This window comes from Panthera pardus, unplaced genomic scaffold (genome assembly GCF_024362965.1).
Source record: "Panthera pardus isolate Hobbes unplaced genomic scaffold, ASM2436296v1 HiC_scaffold_11, whole genome shotgun sequence".
In the NCBI taxonomy this organism is placed as follows: Eukaryota; Metazoa; Chordata; class Mammalia; order Carnivora; family Felidae; genus Panthera; species Panthera pardus.
In genome coordinates this window covers 96,174,242-96,200,328 of record NW_026526666.1, presented here as the reverse complement: position 1 = coordinate 96,200,328, position 26,087 = coordinate 96,174,242, and the positions used below count along the sequence as shown (strand labels likewise).

At 49.6% G+C, this 26,087-nt stretch overlaps 1 protein-coding gene across 1 annotated transcript in view; it reads left to right on the top strand.

The window, feature by feature from the left end:
• KAZN (kazrin, periplakin interacting protein) overlaps positions 1–26,087 on the top strand; it is a 1,070,250-nt gene that overhangs the window by 603,698 nt on the left and 440,465 nt on the right. Inside the window, 1 exon segment of the mRNA XM_019461891.2 lies at positions 5,053–5,311. Within this exon segment, the coding sequence (XP_019317436.2) occupies positions 5,053–5,311 (259 nt within the window).

Here is a 26,087-nt window from a genome sequence, read left to right as displayed (position 1 = left end):
AGAGAGAGAGGATCCCAAGCAGGCTCTGTGCTGTCAGCGGTCAGCCTGACGTGGGGCTTGAACTCATGCACCGAGAGATCATGACCTGAGCCGAAACCAAGCGTAGGATGCTTAACCAACCGAGCCCCCCCAGGCTCCCCATGCATGTCACTCTTCACACTAATAACTGTGCTCTGTGTCCTCACTGATGCCCGTGTGTGGCATCTGTTCTCACCTTACAGCTCCGGGCTGTTTCCCTAAGCCCCACAGTCCTCTGCCCTGTTTTCCTCTCCTGGTGTCTTTTTCCTCCAGCCCTTTGTTTCCTGGCTGTGGGTCTGAGGGTGACTGTTGGGGTTCGCTGGGGATCTCGAATGGAGGGGGGTGGGCGAGACAGGACAGCCGGCATCCAGAAGAGGGGGCGGGGCTACAGCCACTCCTGAGGTTCAGAAGGTCTCTCGCATTTGTGTGTTTCACACGTGTGAACAGTGCTTTATGGGCGCCTGCTCTGGGCGCCTAGGGCAGGGGGTCCCAGACTTTGTGGGGCACCAGACACTCCTGGGAAGCTTGTTGCAAATGCAGAGACCTGGCATCTCCTCAGAGCTTGCGGTTGGTTGGCAGAGGGGCTGAGGATCTACACTGTAACAGAGGAATCAAGCGACAGGAGGGTAGTGAGCAAAGGGGAGAGCCATACGAGATGGAGTCGGAGGCCAGATTGTATAAGATCGTGAGCTCGCGCTCCCAAATTTAGAGTTGAGGAAGCGCCACGTGCACCAGTGGTCTGGCATGACCTTGACAATACGTAGTGCTGGATACACAGTAGTAGGATGCTTGGTCATTTTCGAAAGACTCTGCTTTGTGGGGGGTGGGGGGCATCTGGGTGGCTCAGAAGGTTCAGCGTCCGGCTCTTGATCAGCTCAGGTCGTGATCTCATGGTCCCGGGATCCAGCCCCGTGTCGGGCTTTGCACTGAGCATGGAGCCCGCTTGGGATTCTCTCTCTCCCTGTCTCTCTGCCCCTCCCCCACTCACTCTCGCACACGCGTGAGCGCTCTCCCTCTCTCTCAAAAAATAAATAAACATCTAAAACACATAAAGACTCTGTTTTTCATCCCTCCCAACTCCTTTACCAACGTGGCTTCAGGGTCCCTTCCTGTCTCTGGGTCTCTGTTTCTCCATGAGTATATAATGATAGTGCTGGATGAAATGATCCCCAAATTGCCTTCTCGGACCAGATAGTTCATTCGGCTGTAGGTTGGGGCAACCACATACACTGGGTTTCCTGGGACAGTTCCAGTTTGTGCCACTTGTCCCGGCTTCATTATTCATAACACCCTCTTGTGCTCTCAAAAGTGTCCCAGTTTGGACATTAAATTATAAGGTCATTCTATTTATGGGAAAAGGGAGGTGCGTGTGACATGACTGTCAGCCATGGGCTAGGCTCTCTGCCTTAGTTCTTATCAGGAATTTTCTTTCTCAGAGCAAGGATGGTTTTGCAGACTTTCCAGAATGCCCAGGTAAGCTTCGAAGGAGGGCCTACGGGCCGGTGCGCTGCCCGTGGCTTGGATGGGGTATGGCTGATGGGGAGAGATGGCAACTGGTAACATTGGGGAAATGGCAGCAGATCTCTATGAAGCAAGCCTATTTCTGTGGCTACATGAGGAACGTGCACTGTCACATCCTCACCGTTGTGGACCCCAAAGCGAGAAGACTGTGATTGACACACAGGTCTGGAGCCCCTCCCCCTTCTCCTAAGAAGTGAGCTGTAGATGTGAGTCAGCCTGCAGGCAGGCAAGGGGGCGGGGCTCTGGAGGACTCTGTGACTGTTTTGCTACCTGGGGTCACCCAGGGAAGAGCAGCGGCGGAAGCTGCGGGGAAGAGAGGTAGGATAGTCATCGCTCTGGTTTAAACGGAGTAGATTCTAGGCGGTAATTGTTCCCAGACTTTCTCTCTGAGATCTGGTCCTTTTGTATGTGGGTGAGCATAAGGAGACACAGCTGGGAAAAGCCCCCTTTTTCGCGTGAAGAAAAAATTTCTCAAAATTAAAATTCTGTAAAATCCTAGGAGGCACCCCAGGGGTTTCCAAAGTGAGTTTCTTGACATTTCAATGGCTGTACTTCAAGTGGGGGAGAGGAGGCAGAGGCAGAGGAGAAAGAGCTCAAGGAATGGGGGCTTGCTTTCTTTTCTCCTTGTTGGGGTTTTGTGTTTTGTTTTGTTTTGACTTGATTTTAAGATTCTGGTGTGTGGGAATAATCTCACTGAAGAGGAAAATGAGTAACACTTGGTCAGTTTGTTTACCGTACGAACACGCTCACACACACTCATTTGCAGAGCGTTTACGATGGCGGCAGGGATTCAAAGACAGATAACGACGCTAAACGGTGACCACCCTCCCTCTCCCACGCGGAAGCAGTAGGTGAAGTGGGAGAGAGACAGGTAAACAGATGAATTACTGTGCCTTCTGATGAGCGCAGGGCTCTCCAAATGACCTGCTCCAGATCGTTTCCTCGGAAGATTTGTTCCCAGGACACCCCTCCCCCGCCTTTTATTGGTATTTGCATAAGTGCTGACTTACTGTTTATTGAGATGAAATTCACATAACATAAAACGAACCCTTTTAAAGTGAACAATTCAGTGGCATTTCGTACCTTCACAACACACCACCACCTCTGTCTCGTTCCAAAATATTTCATCTCCCCAAAATAAAACCCCGTACCCATGAAGCAGTCATTCCCCACTCTCGCCTCCCCCCAGCCCCTGGCAAACATGTCTCTATCGATTTACCTATTCTGGGTATTTCATGGAAATGAAATCATGTTACCTTGTGTGTCTGGCTTCTTTCACTTAGCATAATATTTGTGAGATTTATCCACACTGTGGCAGGTGTCTCATCCCATTCCTTTTCCTGGCTGGATAATATTCCGTTATATGGACGTACCACAATTTGTTTATCCATTCATCTGTTGTTGGCCATCTGGGTTGTTTCCACCTTCTGGCTATTGTGAACGGCGCTTCTGTGAACCTTTGTGTGCAACCTTTTGTTTGAGTTTTCTGTTTTCAATTCTTTGCCTGTATACCCCGGAGCGTAAGTGCTCAGTCATAGGGTAATTCTGTGTTTAAGTTTTTGAACACAGTGGCTGAACTATGACAGCCCCTCCGCCCCTCCATAACTTTTAGCCAAAGGACTTCAAAGAACTAAATCCTGATTTACAAATACGCCAAGCAGCCCAGGTTCCTTGGTTGGTCCAGTGGGTCAGGATTCCGGCTAACGAGACTGAGGTCAGGGGTTCAATCCCCAGCTGACCAGTTAGCTCAGGAGAGTCGACAGTGAAAAATTATCTCTGCTGCCACATGTTCCACCAATACTGTCTTGCCCTCTTACAAAAGCTTGTTAGTGGCCCCAGGGGGATGAAGCTAGAGTGGGTTTTTATGGTTCCATACAAATCTAGCATCCAAGGCACAGTGGGACTAATTGGAAAGCAGATGACTGCTTACTTCCCGTCTTGGTTTCACCGGATTTCTGTGGGCCCTTTGGGTAAATCGCTTCACCCCCACCCAGAGCCTCAGTTTCCTCATCGCTAACGTAGAATTCATAATCCTTACTCCAAAGAGATGATAACCCAGCTAAGCACTTTGCATATCGTAGGCTTCCTACCTAATAAACGCTGATAAATCTCCAGGGTGGGGAACTTCAGTCTGTCCAGGAACATACCACCAGCTTCTGCAGTCGGCCCTGAGCTACTCTCCAGAGGCTGACAGAGCTGGGATGGCCTTGCACTATTGTCCTCGGGGTTACATTGGCTGTTCTAAATTGTCCTATTTGCATGGAATGAAGCTTGCTATGGTAACAAGGTCTGGTGGCTGGAATCCAGGGCCCCAGTGAAAAATGCAAAGCCTGTGCTCTGGGAGAGAGAGGAGCTAGATAGGTTTATCAACTTTAAGGTTACCTCAGTTCTCCTTTGAAGGGGCAGTAGGTAAACTGAGACAGCAGGGCCTCAAGGCTCACACTGCTCCAGTAGGAGGAGAAAGAGGGAAGCCCCTTTGATGCCTTCCAGTCTTCTCTCCTGGCCTCTTGCCTCTCGCCCCCCAATATTTAGCCCAGCTAAGAAGCTTAGTACCTGGCTGAGGCCAGCCCTCCACCTCGGGTGCACGCACGGGAGTGGGGGCGGGGGCCTGCGAGGAGGCCCGAGCTCCAGTGGTCCACCCAGGGCCCAGACGGGGCCGGGGGCGGGGGGGGGGGGGGGTTCCTTCCGGGGAGGGCGCACAGTGGAGGTTGGTGCGGAGGAGGTGGGGGTGGTCGGGCTGGAGTGGGGTGGAGGTTGAGAGGCGCTCGGGGCACCAGCTCAGCTCCCCGCTGCACATTTCTTACCCGCATTTTAAGGGAAGCAAAGCTCCACTCCCGGCATCGCGCAAGCCGCCCCCTTCTGCGGAGCTCCGTCCCCGCTCCCCTCCCGGGCCTCCTTCCCGAGCACCCCTCTCCCCGAAGCACCCACCCCCTCCCCAACCCCGGGCCGGCGCGGGGCGCTCGTTAGCCAGGGCGGGGGCTGCCCCACCGCTCCCGGGAGGGGACCCAGCGCCGGCCTTGGAGCAGGCGCCCCCTACCCCTCGCCAGGGGCGCCACCTCGGCCCACTGGCGGCCGCCGCCCGCCGCCCCCGCCCCCCGGGGGGGTGTGTCCCCGAAGTGGGGGGCGCGGGAGGCCGAGGGTGCGCCCCGGTCCCCGGCCCGGGCCCCCTCCCGAGCGCGCGGCGAATGGTAGGCTCCAGTGAAAGAGTGCCGGGCGGCGCGCGGTGTCCTTCCCCGAGCCGCGCTCGGCGCCGGGGTCTCGGCGATCGCTGCTCCTCCTCCTCCTTCTCCTCCTCTTTCTCCTCCTCCTCCCCCCCGCCGCCTCGCTACCGCCGCGGCTCCGGCTGGAGGCGCCGCTGTCATTCCTGCGCCGGAGGAGCCGGCGCTGCCGGAGCCCGGGGGTCGGGGCGCGGGGGAGCCGGGCCGCGGGGGACCCAACAGGTAGAGCCGGGGGTGCCCGGCCGCGCGCCCCCCCGCGCATCATGCAGCTCTTTGTCACCTCTCTCGCCCCCAGGCCAAAATCCTGAGCATGATGGAAGACAATAAGCAGCTCGCGCTCCGCATCGATGGGGCGGTCCAGTCGGCCAGCCAGGAGGTGACCAACCTGCGAGCCGAACTCACGGCCACCAACCGGAGACTGGCGGAACTGAGCGGCGGCGGCGGCCCGGGCCCGGGCCCGGGAGCGGCGGCCAGCGCCTCGGCGGCGGCGGCGGCGGCGGCGGCGGCGGACTCGGCGGCGGCGAGCATGGAGAACCACCAGCACGGCACGCAAGGTAGGGATCGCCCGGCGCCCGGGGCGCAGGGGAGGCGACGAGCAGCACCCGGGCCGGAGGCGGCCGGGGACTCGGTGCCTGCACGCCCCGGGCGAAATCGCCTTGCATTGTGGCTCGTAACCCTTTCCGCCCGGCGGTGGCCACCGCTGCTCCCCTGCTGGGAGTTGCAGGCTGCTGTCATTAAGGAAAACCCGGGCGCGGTGTGCACGGGTTCGCACGGTCACACGGGCCCCGGCTAGCGGGAGCGAGGCGCAGCCGGCGGGGCCCCTCCCGCGGCAGAAAGTGCCCTTTAGCTGGCGCACAGCCCCCAGCTCCGTGGGCAAACTTTTCGTGCCCGGGCCTTTGCCCCCACCCCCGACAGGGGTGGGTGCCACCGCTCCCCCCACCCCCCACCCCCCACCCCCCCACTCCCCCCGGTTCTGGCGGCTCCTTCCTTTGGAAAGACTCTTACCGCCCCCCCCCCACCCCCCCCTCCGAGAGCGAGCTCCGGGCTGTGCTGCCGTGGTTGGGGTAGAGGATTGGACTGGTTTGCACTTTTCTCCACGGATGCCAAATCCCTTGTCTCCATTGCATCTGGACTTTATTTTCTTCCCATTTGAGATCGCGCAGACAGCGGAATATATCGATGCAACAGTAGATGCTTTGCTCGGCAGTGAGTTTAAATTTCCAGCAAATATAAACACCGAGAGCACTTTCCAGGGGGAAATCTTAGACCTCAAAGGTTGAGTGATGGGCTCCTGGCGAAACGAAGGCTTAGATGGTGGGTTGCAGGGAGCCCGCTGCTCGAAGGGACTCTTTGCACTTTACAGGAGGGGGTGGGGAGGAAGACAGCTGGACCGTGTTGACATTGACAGTGATAAAGCCCTGAAATCCCCCTGCCAGGGTTAAAGGTGGAGGAAGCATCCAAAAATGTACTGTTTGGTTTCTGCCAATTGAAAAGTAAAAGGGTAGACCGGCTTTTCAGTCTTTTTTGTGTGTATTTTTGTGTATGTGTGTTTTGTTTTGTTTTGCCTGACTGTCCTTTAAGACATGGTTTCACTGATTATTAATATCATTCAAATTATAAGCTAAACTGCTGAAATCCAGAATTCGACAGAAAAAAAAAATATATAGGAGGGCCACTTGTATAAATATGTCACTTGATGAAGTATGAGGTACCAACAGCTCAGTGGCTCAGAGGGATTTTTTCCTGGTTTTGTTGTTATTTCAAGAGCTTCTCCTAAGTGTTGGGAGAGTCTGTGTTCATATGAATGCCTTCTCCCCCTCAGTTTCTATTTGCTCCTCTCCTTCCTGGAGAAGGTGTGCTTTTTCTGGTGGGAGATGTTAAGCCTATGTGTTCGTTTTATGCAGAATTCCAAGTCAGATGTCAACTTGGTACTCCAGGAGTCTGTCAGAAGTGTTAGGAATTGGGGCGGTAATTTGGTCTGACGTAGCCATGACATAATGGTGGGAAGGTGTCGTGAGGCTGTTCTTTGCTGCACAGTTGTTTTCAAGGTGGGTATCTTCTTATCCTGTCATTTATCCCCTGCTCTGTCATTGTGTGTGGAAGAGGCTGTCTGCTGGCATCTGGGAGAAAAAGAAAAAGGAAGGCAGACTGCGTGGTGATGCTTTACTCCTTACAGGCAGAGACCCTTCCAACATTAAAGAAATAGCTAAGAACTGGCCCTTCTTCTGCGAAGAATCAGAAACCGTGGTAAGGAGGACGGAACAACGCTGGTTTATTTCCCGCCGTCCGCCCCCCGTTCCTCAGCCAAGGAAAAGTTAAGTGGTTTTCATTTGAGTCATGGGTGCAGTTGCAGACTGAGTGTGCTAAGGAGGTCAGTACAGCAGTGATCCACACGCTCGACTTGGAAATGAAGCTGCTTAGCCGATGGGTAAATTGTAGTGGGAACAGCGGGCTGTTTCCTTCTTTTTTCCTACAAACCTGCACAAGGCTGTGGAAATGACTTTTGGATCTCTCGATGTCCCTAAAAACACACAAAACCAGCGTCTCCCTCATGCTTATAGGAGCGTGCCTGTCGGTGTCAGTAGCCATCGGGGGGCGGGGGGTGGGGGATGAAGGGATGGTCTCGATTTTTCTTCTGTGTGTCCCTGATAGTTTTCAACACCTTCTCTAGAGGGAATTGAGTGATTTTATAATCAGAGAATAAAACGTTAAAGGTTTCAACTCAACTTAATTGCTGGCCACATGTCCCTCTTGAATGGATGTGACTGACAACCAATGGGATGGTTGAAAAGAAAGCAAACCAAGAGGGCATCACTTGCTTATCTCTACAGGAATACCTCGATCCTGTACATTTTACATTAGGTAGCCTTTGTGAGCTCTTTAGATTTTGTTTTTCTTTTCTTTTGTTTTTGTTTTTTTCTCGTGACCTATGACAGCCCTGGCTAGAGCAGAAACCCTCTGCAGATGTGGTCTGGCAGTTTCTTCTGCTGGTGTTCCCATATTCCTAAAGGAAAACGTGGGGTTCTCTCAAGTTATTTCTAAAGTATGGTCGATTGATTTCCTTATGCTTCTTTGTAATATACATCCAGGAAGGCTCACGGATGCTCAGCTCCTGGGGAGTTCCTGACCATTCTTCCAAATTCATCTTCTGTTTTAATTTTGTCTCTGTTGGTGAGATTGAGTGGGACCCAACCCTCAGGAGCATTTTGTGCTATTGAGTTGTCCCGTTTCAAATCAAAGTTTTGAATGAAATGAAGTATCTTTCAAAATGCATCTGTGGCAGTCATATTTTACTGAAGGGCATTATGCACATATTAAATGAACGCTAATGCACTTTTAATAATATTAACACAAAGGGTTACAGGGAACAGTCGCCTCTCCCTCTCCCTGCCAAGAAATTGTTAGCTCTATTTTCAGATTTTTTTGTGTCCCCCAATTTTTGTTTTGAATGAATTAAACAAGCTTGTCAGTTCACCAAGGGGTTTTGTCCCAGTGATGGTATCTGACCCTCGGTAAGTCGACGAAGAACACCTGGGTTTTCCTAGAGAGTTAATGCAGTGCGTCATCTAAACAAAATATTAACTTGGTTGGTACCCTGTGTGAGCTGGCATGGTTGCTATGTAACGGAGTCTAGAAAGTGAACTGCTGAAAATCTGGGCTTTCGACACTTTGCAGGATCTTCTTTTGGAATCTGTGTTGAAAGTACATTTGGCCGCCAGCCCATCTTCTCTCTCCCTGCTCCGAGTAAGTTGGATAATCCCTAATGAGGATTCTGGCATACAGTGCCGAGGGCATCCGTGCAGGGGGGCGCGTTTCACAGCTCTGGAGCTGCCTTGTGGGTTGGGTGGGGGTGGGGGTCAAAACTGCCTTTGACAGGTGGACAGAAGGAGCCTTGGAAAGAACAGAGCCAAGCATTTGTTCCAATTTGTCTTGTTGGTAGCCAGAGAACGGATTTGTTTAAAGTAACATTTCTAAGCTGTTTTCCTCGGCGTAACATCTCTGGAAAATGTGTTTAAAATGCTTGCTGTTCTTTGAGGAGAAAATATAGCAGTTTGTTTCTCTGGAAATGTCTTATCTGATGAATGACTAATATTAGATTCAATTGCTTGCTTTGCTATGCATAGAACAAAACAATTAGACTCCGTTGTACCCGATTCAAATAGGTGTTAACCGTCTACACCGTAAAATAACTTGTGCCCGGTAGGATACATGCCTACTGCTATTAGGGTTTTTTGTTGTTGTTGTTGTTGTTGTTTTAGGGAAATAATTGTATTTATGTGCCTATGCAAGTGGAAGCGCTTGAGAGCATCTTCTTTGAGTGTTGAGGACACACAGCCTACTGTGTGGGGCTTGTTAGGGTGGGAATGGAGAAAAGGGTCACTTTCCTACGCCCTGGTAAATTTCCATAAATAGAGGCAGGTTTTATTTTTTTCTCCCTCGGCGCTAAAATAGGCTGTTACTTCAGGTCTGCCTGTTCTTATCTAGCATCACTCCAACGCTGGAAATTCTTCGGCGAAGTATGAATTACCTCTGGACTGAATTGAATGTGTGAGTGGTCTACGGAGATGCTACACACTGTTGCTTTGCAAAATCAGTTCTGTCTTTTGGCCTCCCCTTCCCAATTCATTCTCCCTCGGCTCTGGTTTTCCCAAGTAGACATTTATCTTTTCTTGAGAAAAAAAAAAAAAAAAAATTACAAATGGCAGAGTGGATGGAACAGAATGGGGTGGGATTTCTAGGGCCTTCTGTTGGCTTGCCCCCAAGTTACAGAGCTCAATTCACGGGTCACACGCATGTCGGTTTTCCGGCTGTATCAATGGGCCGAAAGAGACAGGTGTCTTTTCCTCATCTGGTAGGCTGTCGTGAGATGGGACTTCCAAGTTCTTCCCGAAAATCACCACGCATGGTCACAAAGAGATTACTTACAGATCAGTACGTCGTGGTTGAAATTACTTATTGATTGGCTGTTATTTACTGTCTTCCCATTGTCTTTGGAAAATGCCTTTGGAGGACCCCTTCAGTCGAGTTTCTGGCTCTGACTAATTTCATGCTTCCAGTATTTCATGATTTACTGAAGCTTTTCAAAACTTTGATATTAACCACAAGTCTAAGCCAATCTGATTTTTATAGTAGGAGCTATGTTGCATATCCTCCCAGGGTAAGGTAAGGCATTGCTCTCCCCATCCCTTTACTCTCCTACGCCCCAAGACTGCTGGCACTTTTTAGGAATCCTGGAGGCCGAAATTTGTGACTTCCTGGCTGCCCGTGAACTTGTAGCAGATGGGCCTGGCAGGTGGGGAGTGCTGGTTGGAAAGGTACCTGCTCACTGTGCAAATCACAGGGGGCCCAGGAGGTCAAGCTTGGGGTCCTGGCCATATTCATTGCATATTTTGTGTATATTTATTTCTGAGTTATACAGTTAAGGAAAGTGAAATCAACACGAACCCCTCAGTTGTTTTCAGACCCTTTCCCGGATCGGTTTGTGCGAACATTAGCGCTTGGCTTTGTACCCCCTGCCATCCATCAGGCAAGAAGACAACTCGTTCAGCCTGCTGAGGCTAGGGAATGGGTTTTTAAGTGATCTTGTAAATGAAAATGAGTCTGTACCGTTTGGGCTGGATATTAGGGTAAGTAACACATGGAATGACAAAGGGGTGCCACCAACAGCACTCATCGTAATGTCTTCACCATCTGAAATGCAGGCAGAGCGGGTTCGGGCAGGATCACTTAGGAAAAGAAGCCAAGAGAGTGACCGTCCATTGTGGCAGATTGCACCCAACAATTCAGAGCAGGTAAGAGTCCTGCTGGCCCGTGTCACCATCCTCAAGGTCTCCTTCCAGGCCCCTCTCGACTGTGAAGAAGCTGGAGGAAGGCCAGGCCAACGGACCTCTTCTTCCTCCCCACGTGGTTGGATGAGACCAGAACATTCTTGCTTGTTTGATGCAACCTCAGATCTAAGCGGCGGAGTTCAGGTTGTGCTCTGTGGGCATTCCCGCTTCCCCCTTGGAGTCCTAAGCTGCTAGAAACATGAAAGAAACTGAACACGGTCTTAATGAGTTTGGCAAGAACAACTGTTTGGGCAGGTGGCTTCTGTGTGGTGGGAAATCATTGGTTCCCAATTTGTTTTGGTGTCTTTGTTGACTTGGCCTTGCTGGGCCTTCGGGTCAGACTTCTGAAAAGCTCCCGTCCCCTTCGCCCCTCTGATGAATTGAGCCCGTACATGAGAGCTTGGATGGAGCTTGTTCACAGGCAGTTCTGCAGGCGAAGCCTTCCCAAGGCCTCTGGGATCTCCTGTGAGGTGCACTCTGTCCGGGAGGATGGACAAAAGTGGAAAAAACGAGGCGTCTCGCCCAGCCCCACCCCCATCCTCTTCCATGCCTTCGTAGGGTGTCAGGGCCTTCTATTACCGGTATGGTCTCAGCCCTGCGGATGGTTGGAAGTCAGGTGAATCATCAAGAGCAAAGTGCCCTCTCAAGGAAGGTGGGTCCAGAGCTAATTTTTCACACTCACCTTTAGCAATCCATAATGGTTCTCGGAGCTCACTCTTGAGTGCATCGCCAGGCCTTCCGGAACCATCCTGACGGCACGCGGTTTTCACCTGGTGAGTGGTTTAAATGTAGGACTAAGTGAGACCTAGTTTCAGCGCTTTTGGCAAACTTTTCAATAAATAATAAGAAACGACAACATATCAAGTATTGTCCCAAGTGTTTAACATGCGTAACTGAATCCCATGCCCAATGAGTTGCCAACTATTCGCATTTTTCTTTTCTTTTTTTTAAATGCTTATTTATTTTTGAGAGAGAGAGAGAGAGAGCGTGCACACATGTGGGAGGGACAGAGAGAGGGAGACAGAATCCGAAGCGGGCTCTATGGTGAGAGCAGAGAGTCCGACGCGGGACCTGAACTCACAAACCATGAGATCAGGACCAGAGCCGAAGTCCGTCGCTTCACCGGCTGAGCCACCCAGGCGCCCCTTATGCCCATTTTTCAAAAGAGGACACTGGGAGTGGGAGAGGTTAAGTCACATAACATAGTCATGACTGCGGTGGCACTGATAACAGCAAGCTTTGACATGGTCTTGACTCGGAGCCGGGTACAGTGTTCCAAGTACTTTCCTGGAGTAACGTATTTAACTGATGCCTTCAGTCCTCGTAATGACTTGTGAGGCAGGGACCATTCTTGTGCCCACATTACATATGAGAAAACTAGGGCACAGGGATAATACATTACTTGCAAAAGGGCCTTCTGCTGTTAAGTGACCAGGGTCTGGCCCTCCCTCGTCCCCCTTCGATGACGAGGGCCACTCAGTTGGCAGTGACTGAGCCAGGGGTCCAAACCCACCAGGTCCCTCTGCTGCGTAAACCTGTATTGTCGCCTAAGTCAGAAACGTCCTTTGGCTTGATATGTGAAGAAGGTTGAGGGAGCTGTAGGCTCATCTCTATTCCTGAGTATTATTTCACTAGGCTAGTGGTATTTTCTGGGCCCTTGTGATGAAATCTTTGACCGAGAGTGAAGGGAGCAGCCATACTTTTCACTTGGGTGTGAAGTTAGCTGACCGAGGAAACTGGCTCCTACCTGCAAGATTCACAACCCAGGGGTCACTTGTCACCACTGAAGAGAGCCATCTGATCCTGGGTTCGGGGCCTCCTGCTTCTTGGACTTTGTGCACTTTCTCTCTCTCTGGAAGCGTGAGTCTTGGCAAAGCTGGAATCTTGTGGTCCCCTTATTCTCCATCCACCTGTGTCCCTCCCTTTCACAGCTTCCCTTCCTGTGGTCTCGGTAGCCTTCAGTTGCCCAAACCGTACCCAACAAAGGACCCATTGATATTTTACAGATTCTTTTACACTAGAGTTTCTCAGCTTCAGGAGTGTTGACATTTAAGGCAAGATGGTTCTTTGTTGGGGAGGGAGGCTGTTGTGGGCACTGTAGGATGTGCAGCAGCATCCTTGTCCTCTGCCCACTAGATGCCAGTAGAACCCTCTCCACCCTAGCTGTGGCAACCACAGACGTCTATAGAAGTTGCCACATGTCCACTAGAGGCCAAAAGAGCACCCGGCTGGGAACTGCTTTTTATGCCAGGCATTAGGGGGAGACCTAGTTGTGAGTCTAGAATGATAGCCGTGTGAGAGCAGAGTTTTGTCTGTTTGTTCTCAGCTCCATTGATTAGCACCTAAAACAGTGCCTGGCACATGGCAGGAGCTCCGTAAGTCGTTGGTTGAGTGAAGGAAGGAAGGAAGGAAGGAAGGAAGGAAGGAAGGAAGGAAGGAATCCATGACTAGTTGCTAGTGAAATTTGGTCTGCTTATCACATTATACGTGATACCAGGAAGATCGCTGGTTTAATCATTGATGGTTTTGAGTGTCTACTTGCCACGTCAACCCTGTTCCACACCCTTTCCCTGTATTAGCTCAGTCGACCCTTTAAACCACCTTCTGAGGGAAGTACTGCGTTTGCCATTTTACGGATGAGGAAATTGAGGCGCGGGAAGGTTGTGTGACCTGCCCAGGGTCATGGAGCTAGCAAGTGGCAGAAGCAGGAGACAAGCACAAGTAAGTGGGACTCCAGGGACCACCTGCTGTCTCAACCAGGATGCTGAACAGCTTTGCAGTTTTGCCCACTCTTGCCCAAGAAATCGTTTTTGTTCCAAAGCTGGCACTGTGGCAATTATAATTAGGATTTGCATGTCCGACACGAAGTCATTCATCATAAATCCTCAGAGCTGCGCTGTACAGAATGTGCTTCGTCACGGCCAGAGAGTCCGTAGCCAGGAAGGATTGGTGCCTGGCCAGAGATAAGAGGGCAGACTGGTGGCCGAACCATGTTCAAAGGTGAGAGTCTTCCTTCTTTCTACCCAGCTGCTGGGCTTTGGCTGCACCGAGTCACGGAGAGGACGTGGACTTCTTTCCTTTCTGGGAAAGGGGACAGTGGACCTCTCCTAGCAGGGGTTTGACTCATTCTTAGAAAAAGGGATGCTCCAGGATCAGAACTGGGGAGCTAGAGATACTTTTGAGGTCATCTGAGAGTAATAGGAGCAGCCATAGCTAACGTGGGTCGAGCCCTTCTTGGCTTTCCCAAACACTGCCCCGTGTGCTTGAGGGACGCTGTCCCTGTTCCTTCCCTACCACAGTGCGTTAGGTAATGTTATCACCTCCATTCTCCGGATGAAGAAGTTAAGGCTTAGACAGGCGAGGCTGCTTTGCCCAGCCCTGGAAGGCGGTCATCTGCTGAACAGAACAGGGGATCGGAACCCAGGCTCAGCCAATCCCGGAGCCTGCTTGTTTCACTGCAACGAGAGATGCCGTGGCCAGGCAGCACAGAGACGTGCCATTAGGAGGGCTTTGCCTTTTTGCTTAGATGGCTACCCTGCCACCCTCCCTCTTCTTTCTTCTTTCCTTCCTTTCTTCTGCCTCTCTTCTCTCTGTCTCCGTCTGTCCGGCAGATTGGGCACACGGGTTCGGGGACCACAGATTTAATAAGATACGAACTAAGTTATCTTGGAGCTCATGGTCTACTAGGTGTGACTGACGTGGAAACATAATTACATTTTATAATAAAGGTCTAGACAGATGTAATGGCAAGAGAGGTGAAGTGACAGATACGGAAGCCTTCACAGATGTGCGTGACAGCGGCGACGTGCGATAAAGGCATGCTGGGAAAATACATTCATTTTGCTACTAAAGGTTAAACTGACCATGAGAGATGATTAAAAAGCACACCCTTTCGGAGAGATTGGGGTTGGACACTGCAGAGAGCAGCTGCTGGCTGGGACCTTCTCCCTCAAAGGGTTTTCCTTAAGGAGGAGGAAGACGTTGGGGCGCCTGGGTGGCTCAGTCGGTTGGGCGTCCGACTTCAGCTCAGGTCACGATCTCGCGGTCCGTGAGTTCGAGCCCCGCGTCGGGCTCTGGGCTGATGGCTCAGAGCCTGGAGCCTGCTTCCAGTTCTGTGTCTCCCTCTCTCTCTGCCCCTCCCCCGTTCATGCTCTGTCTCTCTCTGTCTCAAAAATAAACGTTAAAAAAATTAAAAAAAAAAAAAAAGGAGGAGGAAGACGTAGACGATGTAGGGTTTAGCTCTTGAGTAACAGCTTTCTTTTTCTCCCAAGAGAATAAGAAAAATATATGAATTTCAGCGCAGGTATGGCCCTGCGTCTCTTAAAGTAACCTCACCCTTTGTAGTGTCCTCCTGGCGAAGGCTGGGGCTTCTTGTCAGCTACAACAAATGAATTAGTTCGTTTTCCTTGATTACCTTGGACTTAAAAAGAAAAAAATTGAACATGGTGTATGTGCTTGAATTCAGTAAGTACGACTTGGAACACAGTGGGATTTCTGTCTCCTCCCTGTCCCCATTCTTGCCGTTTGAAATTCTGTGCTCACCATTTCTGGAAATTTGGAAATTTGGAAATTTGACGCCCTGGAGAGTACAGTCGTGGTACCATAGAGCCTGAGAGATGATAGCTGGGGAGAACGGACCCGAGATTTTATGTTTATCGATTTTCTTAATGAATGTATTCATCAAGTAGATTGTTCTTCCTATTCCTACAAGATTTACTATGTGACGTGAGAAAAAAATGGGAACGTTGGAGACGTCTTTAGTTTCGAGAGTTACCAGAGAGGCGAAGCCCAGCTGCCCTTTTGTGGACACTGTTGGCCCATAAGCTGGCAGGGGTGTCCTGGTTGTTCTGTGTGCAGTTTGATGCGGTGCCACGCAGCCCTGCTGGAGCAAGGAAGCAGGTGTAAGTCTTAATGGAAGTCCTGTGGGAAAGGATCACGATTCCATGGTCAACTCTCCTACAGTGCAGGTCATTGGCATTGGCCAATAGCGTAGAACGTTGTTGAAGTTCAGCTGGTCAACACATGGGTTGTTGCCACCATGGGATAACTCAGAACCCGCCTTCTAACAGTTCTGGTGTACCACCTTGCCTCTAAAGCAGAAGCTTGGTCTGGTACCTTCAGGCCACGAACCCGATGCTCGGTCCCTCTTTCCAGGATTCCGCTGCATTTGTCCACTCTTCTCTGCACCTAGGAGGGCACCAGGGATGCACCGAATTCTGTCACTGCCCAGCTCTTCATAGTATAAAAGGACGCTCACAGGCATCATCTCTGTGGATTCCACCAACTGGCCCCGTGTAATGGAATTGGGGTAGACACGACAATCTATTTCCCGAATAAAGAAACCAAGGCACAGTAATTTAAGCTGATTGATTCAAGATTGTTGAGCTGGTCATTGAGCCAAGTTCTCCTCTCTTTCTCCCATGGCAAGGTCGGGTCTGACTGCACGGTGGTGGAAGAGGGCTGCCCTGTAGCCTATGATTGGGTGAGACCTGACCTTGCCTTGGCCGCTCTCTCTCGGGCATGGGTCACCCTGATCTGGAAGGCCTGGACGGTGAGACCATCACCCCAAGCCTATGTTGTCCTGCTCTGAGCCCTCATGTCCACCCATGGTGAGGGGGAGAATCCAGTTTTACAAGTGACCTGTCTTCTCAATGCCTAAGCTTAAAGCTGCTCTCCCAGCCTCCCTGACAAGCAGGTAAGGGATCTATAAACTGGGACAGGGCTGCACCAGGTAACTTCCTGTCTTTGAATGAACTCTCCTTTGGAGGAAACTTTTTTTGCACCTGCCGCCACTGTCGTTTGGGATTTTTGAAGATGGAAAGTACATCTGGGTGGGAACCCATGGTCTTAGTGTATGGATGTGTATATTCTCTAAGTGTTGGGGGCAGGATTTAACCATCACAGTAAATCTGCCTAATTTCCGTCTTCACTGTCCCTTTGGGGGGACTCCACTAAACCTTTGGGGTCTCTTTCACCAGGTTCTTTGGGTTAATATGCAACCAAAAGGTGTCGGTTTAAATTCTCCATGTAACCTGGGGCGCCTGGGTGGCTCAGTCGGTTAAGCGTCCGGCTTCGGCTCAGGTCACCATCTCACGGTTTGTGAGGTTGAGCCCCGCGTCGGGCTCTGTGTTGACAGCTCAGAACCTGGAGCCTGTTTCAGACTCTGCGTCTCCCTCTCTCTCTGCCCCTTCCCCACCCACACTCTGTCTCTTTCTCTCTCAAAAATAAATAAACATTAAAAAAAACCAAAACTTAAGGGTGCCTGAGTGGCTCAGTCGGTTGAGCGTCCGACTTCGGCTCAGGTCATGATCTCACGGTTCATGGCTTCGAGCCCCACGTCAGGCTCTGTGCTGACAGCTCAGACCCTGGAGCCTGCTTGGGATTCTGTGTCTCCCTCTCTCTCTGCCCCTCCCCTGCTCATGCTTTGTCTCTCTCTGTCTCAAAAATAAATAAAAACATTAAAAGAAATTTTTTTAAATTTGCCGTGTAACCTATTGCACGTAGGTGATGTAGGTGCACGTTCTCACTCCTGCTGTGGCTGTACTGCCTGAATAGTAGGAAGACCTTCTGCTGCTCAAGGTTCTTGCCCTAGACCTGAGTCATCCATAGACCAAAGGCCAAGAGTGTGGTAGAAAAACTCAGGGAAGAACAGAAGAGTGTCTTTTGCATCGTAGAGGAATGGAAGGGAGGTCGCAACCTGGAGGTCTCTGTAGATCATCAGACAACCAGCTGTGATGAACCCACTCCTAAGCAGCTAATCCAGTGCTAGGGGTCTGATCCTGGTTTTCATTTCATTGCGATGAGGAGCATTCACTGTGGGCTTCCCCAACCTCTGACAGCAAAACAGAAATAACACACATTGGAACTTCATTTGAAGATATATTTATAGTGGACTCTAGAAAAGCCAAAAGTATATTCAAGGATGAAAATGTTTTGGTGCTTGGGAGCTGCAGATTTGTATTAGCATTGAACAGTTAGGATTTCCCCCACTGCCAAGAGATCCTATAGTTGCGGGCATAAATGGAAACACTTCTTGATTTGGTCTGGAGTTCACTTTATTTTTTTATTTATTTAAAAAAAAATTTTAATGTCTGTTTTCAAGAGAGAGAGATAGAGTGCAAGCAAGGGAGGGGCAGAGAGAGAGAGAGGAAAACACAGAATCCGAAGCAGGCTCCAGGCTCTGAGCTGTCAGCACAGAGCCCGACGCGGGGCCCAAACCCACAAAATGTGAGATCATGACCGTTGCCAAAGTCGGATGCCCAACCGACTGAGTCACCCAGACGCCCCTTAGAGTTCACTTTAATACTCGCTCTGTGGCTTGAATGATGGAGCTGGTGTAGGATTGGCCAACTTTTTCTGCAAAGGGCTGGATGGCAAATATTTTAGGTTTGGGGGCCATAGGTATCTGTCCCAGCTTCTCAGCTGTGCTGTTGTAATGGGACAGCAACAGCCACAGACGATAGGCAAACGAATGGGTGTGGCTATGTTCCCATAAAACTTTACTTACGAAAACAGGCGGCCTTTGGGCTGTAGTTTGCCAACCCCCGAACTTGTAGTTCCCTTTCATTTGCCCTCTGACCTGTTTACATGTAGTATTTTCACAGTGCGCAGCATACAGGGGGAGCTTAATAAATGGTGATTGAATGAGTAAGCTAGTGGATTCGACGTGAACAATAAAACTGCTCAGTTATAGTGTTAGAGGAGCAGAAACAAGTCAGTCGCTAGGGGTGTAATGGTTAACAGACAAGAGAAAGAGACATTGTGGTTTGAGGTATAGTCACCTGTGTTTAGACATCATTCCTGACCTTAAAAGCATTGTGAGGGGACAAAAGTCAATTGATCACAGTGAGGTACAGGGTGGGACAACTTGGCATCTGAGCCTCAGTTTCCTTATTTATGAAATGAGGAGGTCACTTCCCTCGTCAAGATAATACAGCAGATACATGGGTTTAAGGGAGTGATCCAGATCCCCCCCTCATATGTGCGGGACCTTACGGCTCTCGGTTTCTACATTTAGAACAAGAGTCTGATAACGCCTCCTTTTATCGGGCGATCAGGATGGTTTCATGCAGGGTTTCTCAACCTCGGCACCATTAACATTCTAGGCCAGAAACTTCTTTGCTGTGGGGGGAGGGGGAGGGCTGTCCTGTGCCTTGTAGAACGTTAAGCAGCATCTCTGGTCTCTACTACTAAATGCTCCCATAGTAATGTGGGAGCTCCCATAATGTGACCACCAAAAAAATCTTCAGCTGTTGCCCACCGTTTTTCCCTGGGAGGAAAAATTACTCCTTGGGTGGGCACCGCTGGCTTGATGGAATAACAGCACATAGTGTGCCTGGCACAGAGCCCAGCACATTCTGGGATTCTGTCGATAGAACTCTTCATCCTGAGTAACATAGTCTCTTATTGAGCGTTGAATTCTCCCCCCTTTGAATGGCATTCTCTTTATTTTCCCAGCCGATTTTTGTATCCCAAAGGCGAGGGTGTTTTTCTTCTACGCTCCAGATCTCTTTCCTGATATTTCTGTGTTGCTTAGAGGCCTTGCGCCTAGGAGGAGCTAGACTTGCCATGATGTCCTGTTGAGTATGGTTTCCAGGCCTTTTCACATACGTGTACTCTCGACTTGTATTGGAGCTTGTGGTTAGAATCCACCAGTAGCTCGTTTAAGAAGTCATCCAGATGTCTGCAGCATGAGTGGACAAGGAGGGTTAAGGGCTGAAAAGCTTAACTCACAAAGGCTGGCAAGCTTAGGTAGTAGGTTGTACTCAGAGGAAACAGGTAATATACTCCAAACGAGCACCAACAAAATGATCACTTCCCTACGGAGCATGCATGTGCTTCTAACTTTAGCCAGGGGCCAGTTTTCAGTGGTTTAAATTGTAGGCAAGACGGCTGTTCCGTACCATCGGTCTCCTTCTGGATTTGATGACTTGGCCGTATTACCACTGAAACAATAGTTCTCAGTTTTTATATATATTCTTTTTAATGAGAGAGAGAGAGAGAGAGTTTTGAATGTATGACTTCTGGCCCCTAATATTAGGAGGTGTCATTTTTCTATTTTTTTAAACGTATAAATGCAAAAGAGTGCAGTGAATTCTGTAGCATGGTCAGATGGATGTTGCCTCTGCATCTGCATATATTTGGAAACGATGGTGCATACATGCAAGAAAAATGATTCATTCACAGCATGCCGGAGACCTTTAGATTTTCTGTAAGTGGCTCTCTCTGGTCACCCAGGGTCTCGATGGCCCACTAGTTGGGAACTGTTGCCACTGAATGCATCCGGGCATGTGTGTTCAGTCCTGTTCAGCGTGGTCCTCAGTATTGTCGTGTGGGTTACATGCTTTGATATGTGCCTTGGAAGATTACGGCTCCTGTTCCAGAACTTAGACTATTCCGCTGATTTCAAAGGATCCTTCTGTTTCTCAAATTCATCTCCACCTCACTGTGACACAAGCAGATTGATCTCTGATTTGGTCCCTTGACGTTAAGCAAACCCCCCCTTCATGTAGGCAAAAATTTCTACAGTGACTTCCTGGCATGAATATTGGAAAGCGCCAGTCACAGTCAGAATAACAGAACTGGCCCTAAACTAGATTTCAGGCAATGTGATTTGATTGGCCAACTGCCATTGCTAACTAGCGTCATCCTGCCCCATCTCCAGCTAACTCCTAAAACCCCTCAAGCATGTGATCCATCATATCATTTTCTCATTTATGCCAGTGCTGGATAATGGCCTAATCTCTCCAGCAGCATTCAGATTTATTAGAGAAGATGGCATTTACAAAATCATTTCACTGTTCCACTGCAAACACCCTAAGCTGGCGTGCACTTTCTCATTATAAACCCTACTTTTAATGGTGGTTTATAACCTGCGATTAAAATCACCTGGAAGACCCAAGTAAACAGTTTTCATTTCCCTTCGTTGGTGTTTGGCTGATACTTGGCTGGTGGGCCACCTAGGACTTAGGCGCAAACCGTAGGGAGAGGCAGGCCAGCCTTGCTAAGGAGAAGAGCTGTCCAGTGGAACATGGTCAGTCCTAGAGCCCGGATGAACGTCTTCCAGGAGTGTTGACGAAGCACCTTCTGCGTGGGGTTTGGAAGTTCAGAAGAAAAAAAATAAATAAGAGGAACACCCAGCGTGATCTGGTTGAGAGGAATCGTCCCTTTATGGTGTTTTCCCTTCCTATTGGCCATCAAAGAGAATGTTGAGTTTAGCAGTCACAGCAGGCCATCATTTGGGTACAACCCAGAGAAATGTTGTAATTACTGGGGAAGGGCCTCACTGGTTTTCCCCGTAATGACTCGTCTCAGCACACGAAGATGCCGACACACGTTTATAATGTAGGACAGAAATCTCTTGAGCCTGTTGCCTGGATGCATACCATGTTCCCAGCAGTTTTTAGCTATAGGAGGTGGGCAAGTCACTGTACAGTCTAGGCCTCCGTTTCTTTGCGGGTATTACCCTAATCCAGACATCCCAGGGCTGTTGTAAGACCACAGGAAGAGCATGGGTCAGGTGCTGAGCTCAGCCTCCCCCCACCCCACCCCATGAGTGTTGTCAAGGTCGCAAATGGGCACCATAAGGGTCATGAATGGGTGCCGCTAACGTGCATCCCAGCGGGTACCAGCGTGGGAGACTGAGTTCATTCTTTTCTGTTAATTCATTCAGTTAGCGTTCATTAAGCACGTTTTTCTGATTGACAAGGCAGGTGGTGGGCACAAAGGATCCGAGGACAAGGTGCTCACCTCCTGCTGGAAACCAGAGCAAGAAAGAGCAGCAGGAGAAGGGTGCAGTGAGGGACTCCAGGAGACTGGATTCTCACCCTGACTTCGCAACTGAGAGGCTGAAGAGGAATAACTGGGACATTCCAGCGGCCCCAGTGCCCTGTGATGCCAGCTGTGTGACCATAGACATGGGTCACGTCACTCCCACCTCTGTCTGCCGGGACTCCTTAAGAGGCATCCAGATGGTCGCTTAGGAGCTGGGACATTGGGTGCGTCAAAGTGAGTGCATTGGGTAAGACCTCTCTGAAGTCCCTCCCATTTTTCAATTTCTACAATTTGTGACCTTGAACAGCATCACTCAACCAACAGGTTCCCCTTAAAGAATATTTTAGAATAGGTTGTTTAATTTGGGGGCTGTCATCTTCCCTGAGTTAAGCAGAGATAACATAAGCCTGTGACTCAACGATAGACATGTGCGAGAGAGCCACCCTAAAACGGATGGAGAGAACATGGAAGCACCCGAGAAAAGCACTCACGTGGGCTTACGGAATCACGGGATGTCCGTACTGCACTGGAAGGGACATTGAAGACCATGTCGTCCAGTTTTTGTTGTTTGAATTCTTTTTAACATTTATTTATTTTTGAGAGACAGAGAGAGACAGAGAACGAGCAGGGGAGGAACAGAGGGAGAGGGAGCACAGAATCCGAAGCAGGAGTCCAGGCTCTGAGCTGTCAGCACAGAGCCCGACGCGGGGCTCGAACCCACGAACCGTGAGATCATGACCTGAGCTGAAGTCAGTTGCCTAAGCGACTGAGCCACCCAGGTGCCCCATTCTCCAGTTTTTGTTTAGCACTTGGAGAAACTGAGGCCAGAAACCACACGTGAGCTGATTGAGGCCACATAGCCCTTTGAAGCAGAGCCCAAGCTAGAGTGGGGACGCTGGCTTCCTGGTCCGGGACACATCCCCCCGTCCATGCAGAGGCCATGCTGATGCACACATGCACGGGTGACAGCAGAGCCCTTCATGTGTCATAAACACATCCTTTCTGTGCCTCAAGGAACTTCTATTCTGAACCAGGCAGGTGGGAGACAGAAGAGCCCTCCAGAACAGGTTTGTGGTTCGGTCTTGTTTTCCAGGGCGTATGGAAGAGGATGATTTGGGGGGTTGGCGGGGGGGGGGGGGGAAGAGCACAAGCCAGATGCCCAAATTAAAACACTAAATTTTCTTGGAGTTTATGTGCTCCAAGCAATGTAAATAAAGGTGAGGGCTGGGCGACTCTGCCCATAAATCAGCCTCAGCCAAAGGCTCACTCAAGGTTTGTTTCGGTATTTCGGCCCATCACCCATCCTTCTTGGCATTTCCAAGATACAAGGGGGAGGGTTCCATTTGTCATCCTGGTCGTCCTCCCCTGGGTTTTCTGGGAGCGGCGATCTCAGTGTTGCCTTTTGCATGAAATATTAAGCTCAGGGATAGAATCAGGACGTTTCAATGCAGGCAGGATACACTTGGGAAGGCCGGTTTTCTGCCCTCATGGCCTCATTTGCATTTATTTTGCTCCCGACCATTTGTAATATAGTGGTGGGTGTCCATCAAATAGCTATTAACTCTTCAGCCAGCTCCTAAGGGGGCTGTCTGGGCTGTCTGTTACAAGTTCAGGGGATAACATGGCCCATACCTTTGGCCATTCAGTTGGTATCACGAGCCACTGTGGATGCTAGAACTTCCCCTTTTGTTTCTGTGTAGTCTCTCAGAGACCCCGCAGAGACAGCAGCCTTGGTTGTATGACTGCCTTCCTTTAACTGGATCCGAATTCCTTGGTTTAACCACCAGTTCCACCACCTCCTAATGTGTCGTTTTGTTGGGTCACATGACAGATGTTTTCTTATCTGCATCGTGGGGCTGATAATAGTTCCTCACACCTTATAGGGTTTTTTTATTTTAAGATTAAGTTAATATTGGGTTAATATATGTGAAACCCTGTGCTAAGTGCTTGGCATATGTGTGTGTGTGTGTGTGTGTGTGTGTGTGTGTGTGTGTGTATATATATATATATATATATAGTATATATGGATATATATGGATTCATATATAGATAGATACATATACATATATATATATACACATATACATATATACATATACATAGATATATGGATTCAATAAGTATCAGCTGTGAGTATTTAAAACTATGGGTCAGAGTCTCCCATGAAAGACCTCTGGTGCTGAAGAGTGACTTCTCATGGGAGTGATAACAAAATCATTCAAGGAGTAGCTGCTTTAAGTTAGAATCTTGGTTTTTCAAATACAAATCCCAGAGTGTATGAAGCCTTAATGTCCTCATTTATTTTGTGGTTTGATCTATGGAGTTTCCCATTTGGTGGCGGCAGAAGGGACTCCCTGAGTGCCCACTGCTATCTGCACTCACCTTAAATATGCCCAACCAAAGTCTTATCTCCGACAGCTCATGCATCATCCTCCCTGGGAGAGGGAGCCCCGCTGACTCGTGGACAGACCCTCAGTTAATTTCTGGATTATTTTCTTCTCGATTATTTATAGCTTGCCTGCTGATATTTCAGGCTCTTGTTGTGAAGCAAAGAAAGGTCTCGAGTGCTGAGATGTGGCAGCTCAGCCCAGCACTGGCCTCACTCTGATGGAGAAGTGTTGTTTGGGCCACATGACAGGATTTGCAAGGTGTGCAGCCCATCTCCTTGCAAATACACTGGGATATTGTCCCATCGTGTCTTAGTGGTGAATGAGGACCCAACGTGGGAAGTTCACGACCTCCTTCCGCCTCCAGCCATTTGCATGACTGGACAAATCACTTTCGTATTTACCCATCAGTAAAATGAGAACTGGGTGGATGGATCATAACTTCATTCAACATGTAGTTGTTGAACATCTATTCTATGGCAGGGCCCTGTGCTGGGCTTGTGGGGCTCATAAGCTACTGGGGCAGAGGGAGGATGATGGGGGCGGTGAGGACAATAACGACACTAACATTTACTGGATCCCTAGGAGGGATGAGGCACTGTTCTAAAAGCTGTCTATGTATTTCTGTGTTTAATCCTCACATCCTCAGTAATTATCATTAGCCCAATTTTTACAAAATAGGCAACAGGCACCCAGCAGTTTGGTAGTTTGTCCGGGTACACAGAGCAGGTAGAGCTGAGATTTGAACTGTAGGCCAGTGACTCCCCCCGCCCCCAGGCCTCTACTTGTAACCAGCACATGCTCCTCTGTTGTATGAAAGCTGGTAATTACAATACGCTGTGGTGAGTACTGTGACGACGGTACATATGAGGCATGTAAAGCATCAGCGCTGCCCGAGCCAAGGCAAGGGGCTCCGTGACAGCCTCCACAGGATGCTGTGCTTGAGTTGAGTCTTGGAGGACAAGTGGACAGAGAGTGTAGGAGGGGACTCTGAGCAGGGCTGGCTGCGGGATGATGGGTGGCACATGGTTCGCAAGGGAGTGGCTCGTGTTTGGGTCGGGCTCCAGGTCTGGGTGTGATGGGAAGAGTGGTTGGCATTGAGAGAGAAAGAGAGACAGAGAGCAGGTGGAGAGGACACATTTGGAAATTTCTCGCAAATCAAGACCAGAAATAGGGATTTTCCCCCATGTACAATGAAAGAGGCATTGAATCATTTTTTAATTTTTTTTTTTATTACTAAAAATTTTTTATTACTAAAAATACACATGGTTCAAAATTTACCATTTTAACCATTGTAAAGTGTACCACTCGGTGGTATGAATTACATTCACGGTGTTGGGCAATACCACCACTATCCAGTTCCAGAGCTTCCAGATCGTCTTGAAAGGAAACCCTACCCCCATTAAATAGGCACTCACCTGCCTCCTCCTTCTAGCTCCTAGCGGCCAGTAGTCTGCTTGCTGTCTCAGTGGGTTTACCTGTTCTAGACATTTCACAGAAAGGGAACGATGCAGTGTGTTTTGACATTTTGTGTCAGGCATCATGTTTTCAAGGTTCGCCCATGTTGTAGCAGGTGTCCGTCCTTCCTTCCTTGTCATGGCTCAGTAATATTCCATCACCTGTATATGCCACATTTTATTTATCCATCCAACATTCGACGGACATGTTGTTAGAGTTGTCGATGGTGCTGTCCCTACTTTCTGGCTATTGTGAGTAGTGGCACTGAATTATTTTAAGTTTTGGCCTCAGCTCAGCTCCTCAGACCAAGGTACTGTAACCCTAACCCCAGTAAGTGTTGGTTTATCCGTCTATATAATGGAAAGATCTGTGTATCTATGTGTATGTTTGTATGTGTAGGAAAGTGTATCATCTGCTTCTCCCTAAATTACAAGCACGCGGGAAAAATGACATAACTTTGAAATCGTTTGAAGCTCCACACATTGGATTTGAAACCAAAGCAAACGTTCCCTGAGGTGTAAAATGGGGCCTCCCATTTCCGAGACTTCTCGAGGTTACTGCACATGCTCGTTTATGAAGGCACACAGATCGGAAGCACCCGGTGACGGTTGGTGGTGATCATTCCTGTAATTATCATCGTTGTTATCATTGGCATGCTATCCACTTGGCCCCGTGTTCTCTGGGCGGCAGGAGGCTGGGATGGGTTTCCTGGATCTCCGGCAGTCTACGAGGGAGACCTGCCAGGTAGACTTTGGGCACACATCGCCCAGAGATTCATGACGGTGTAATGGCAGAAACTCTCCTCTTCTTTTGGCCTGTTCTTTCTAAAATACTTACCGAGACTTCCATGTGCCGGGTGGCAGAGGCGGGCCGTAGTTTTGACC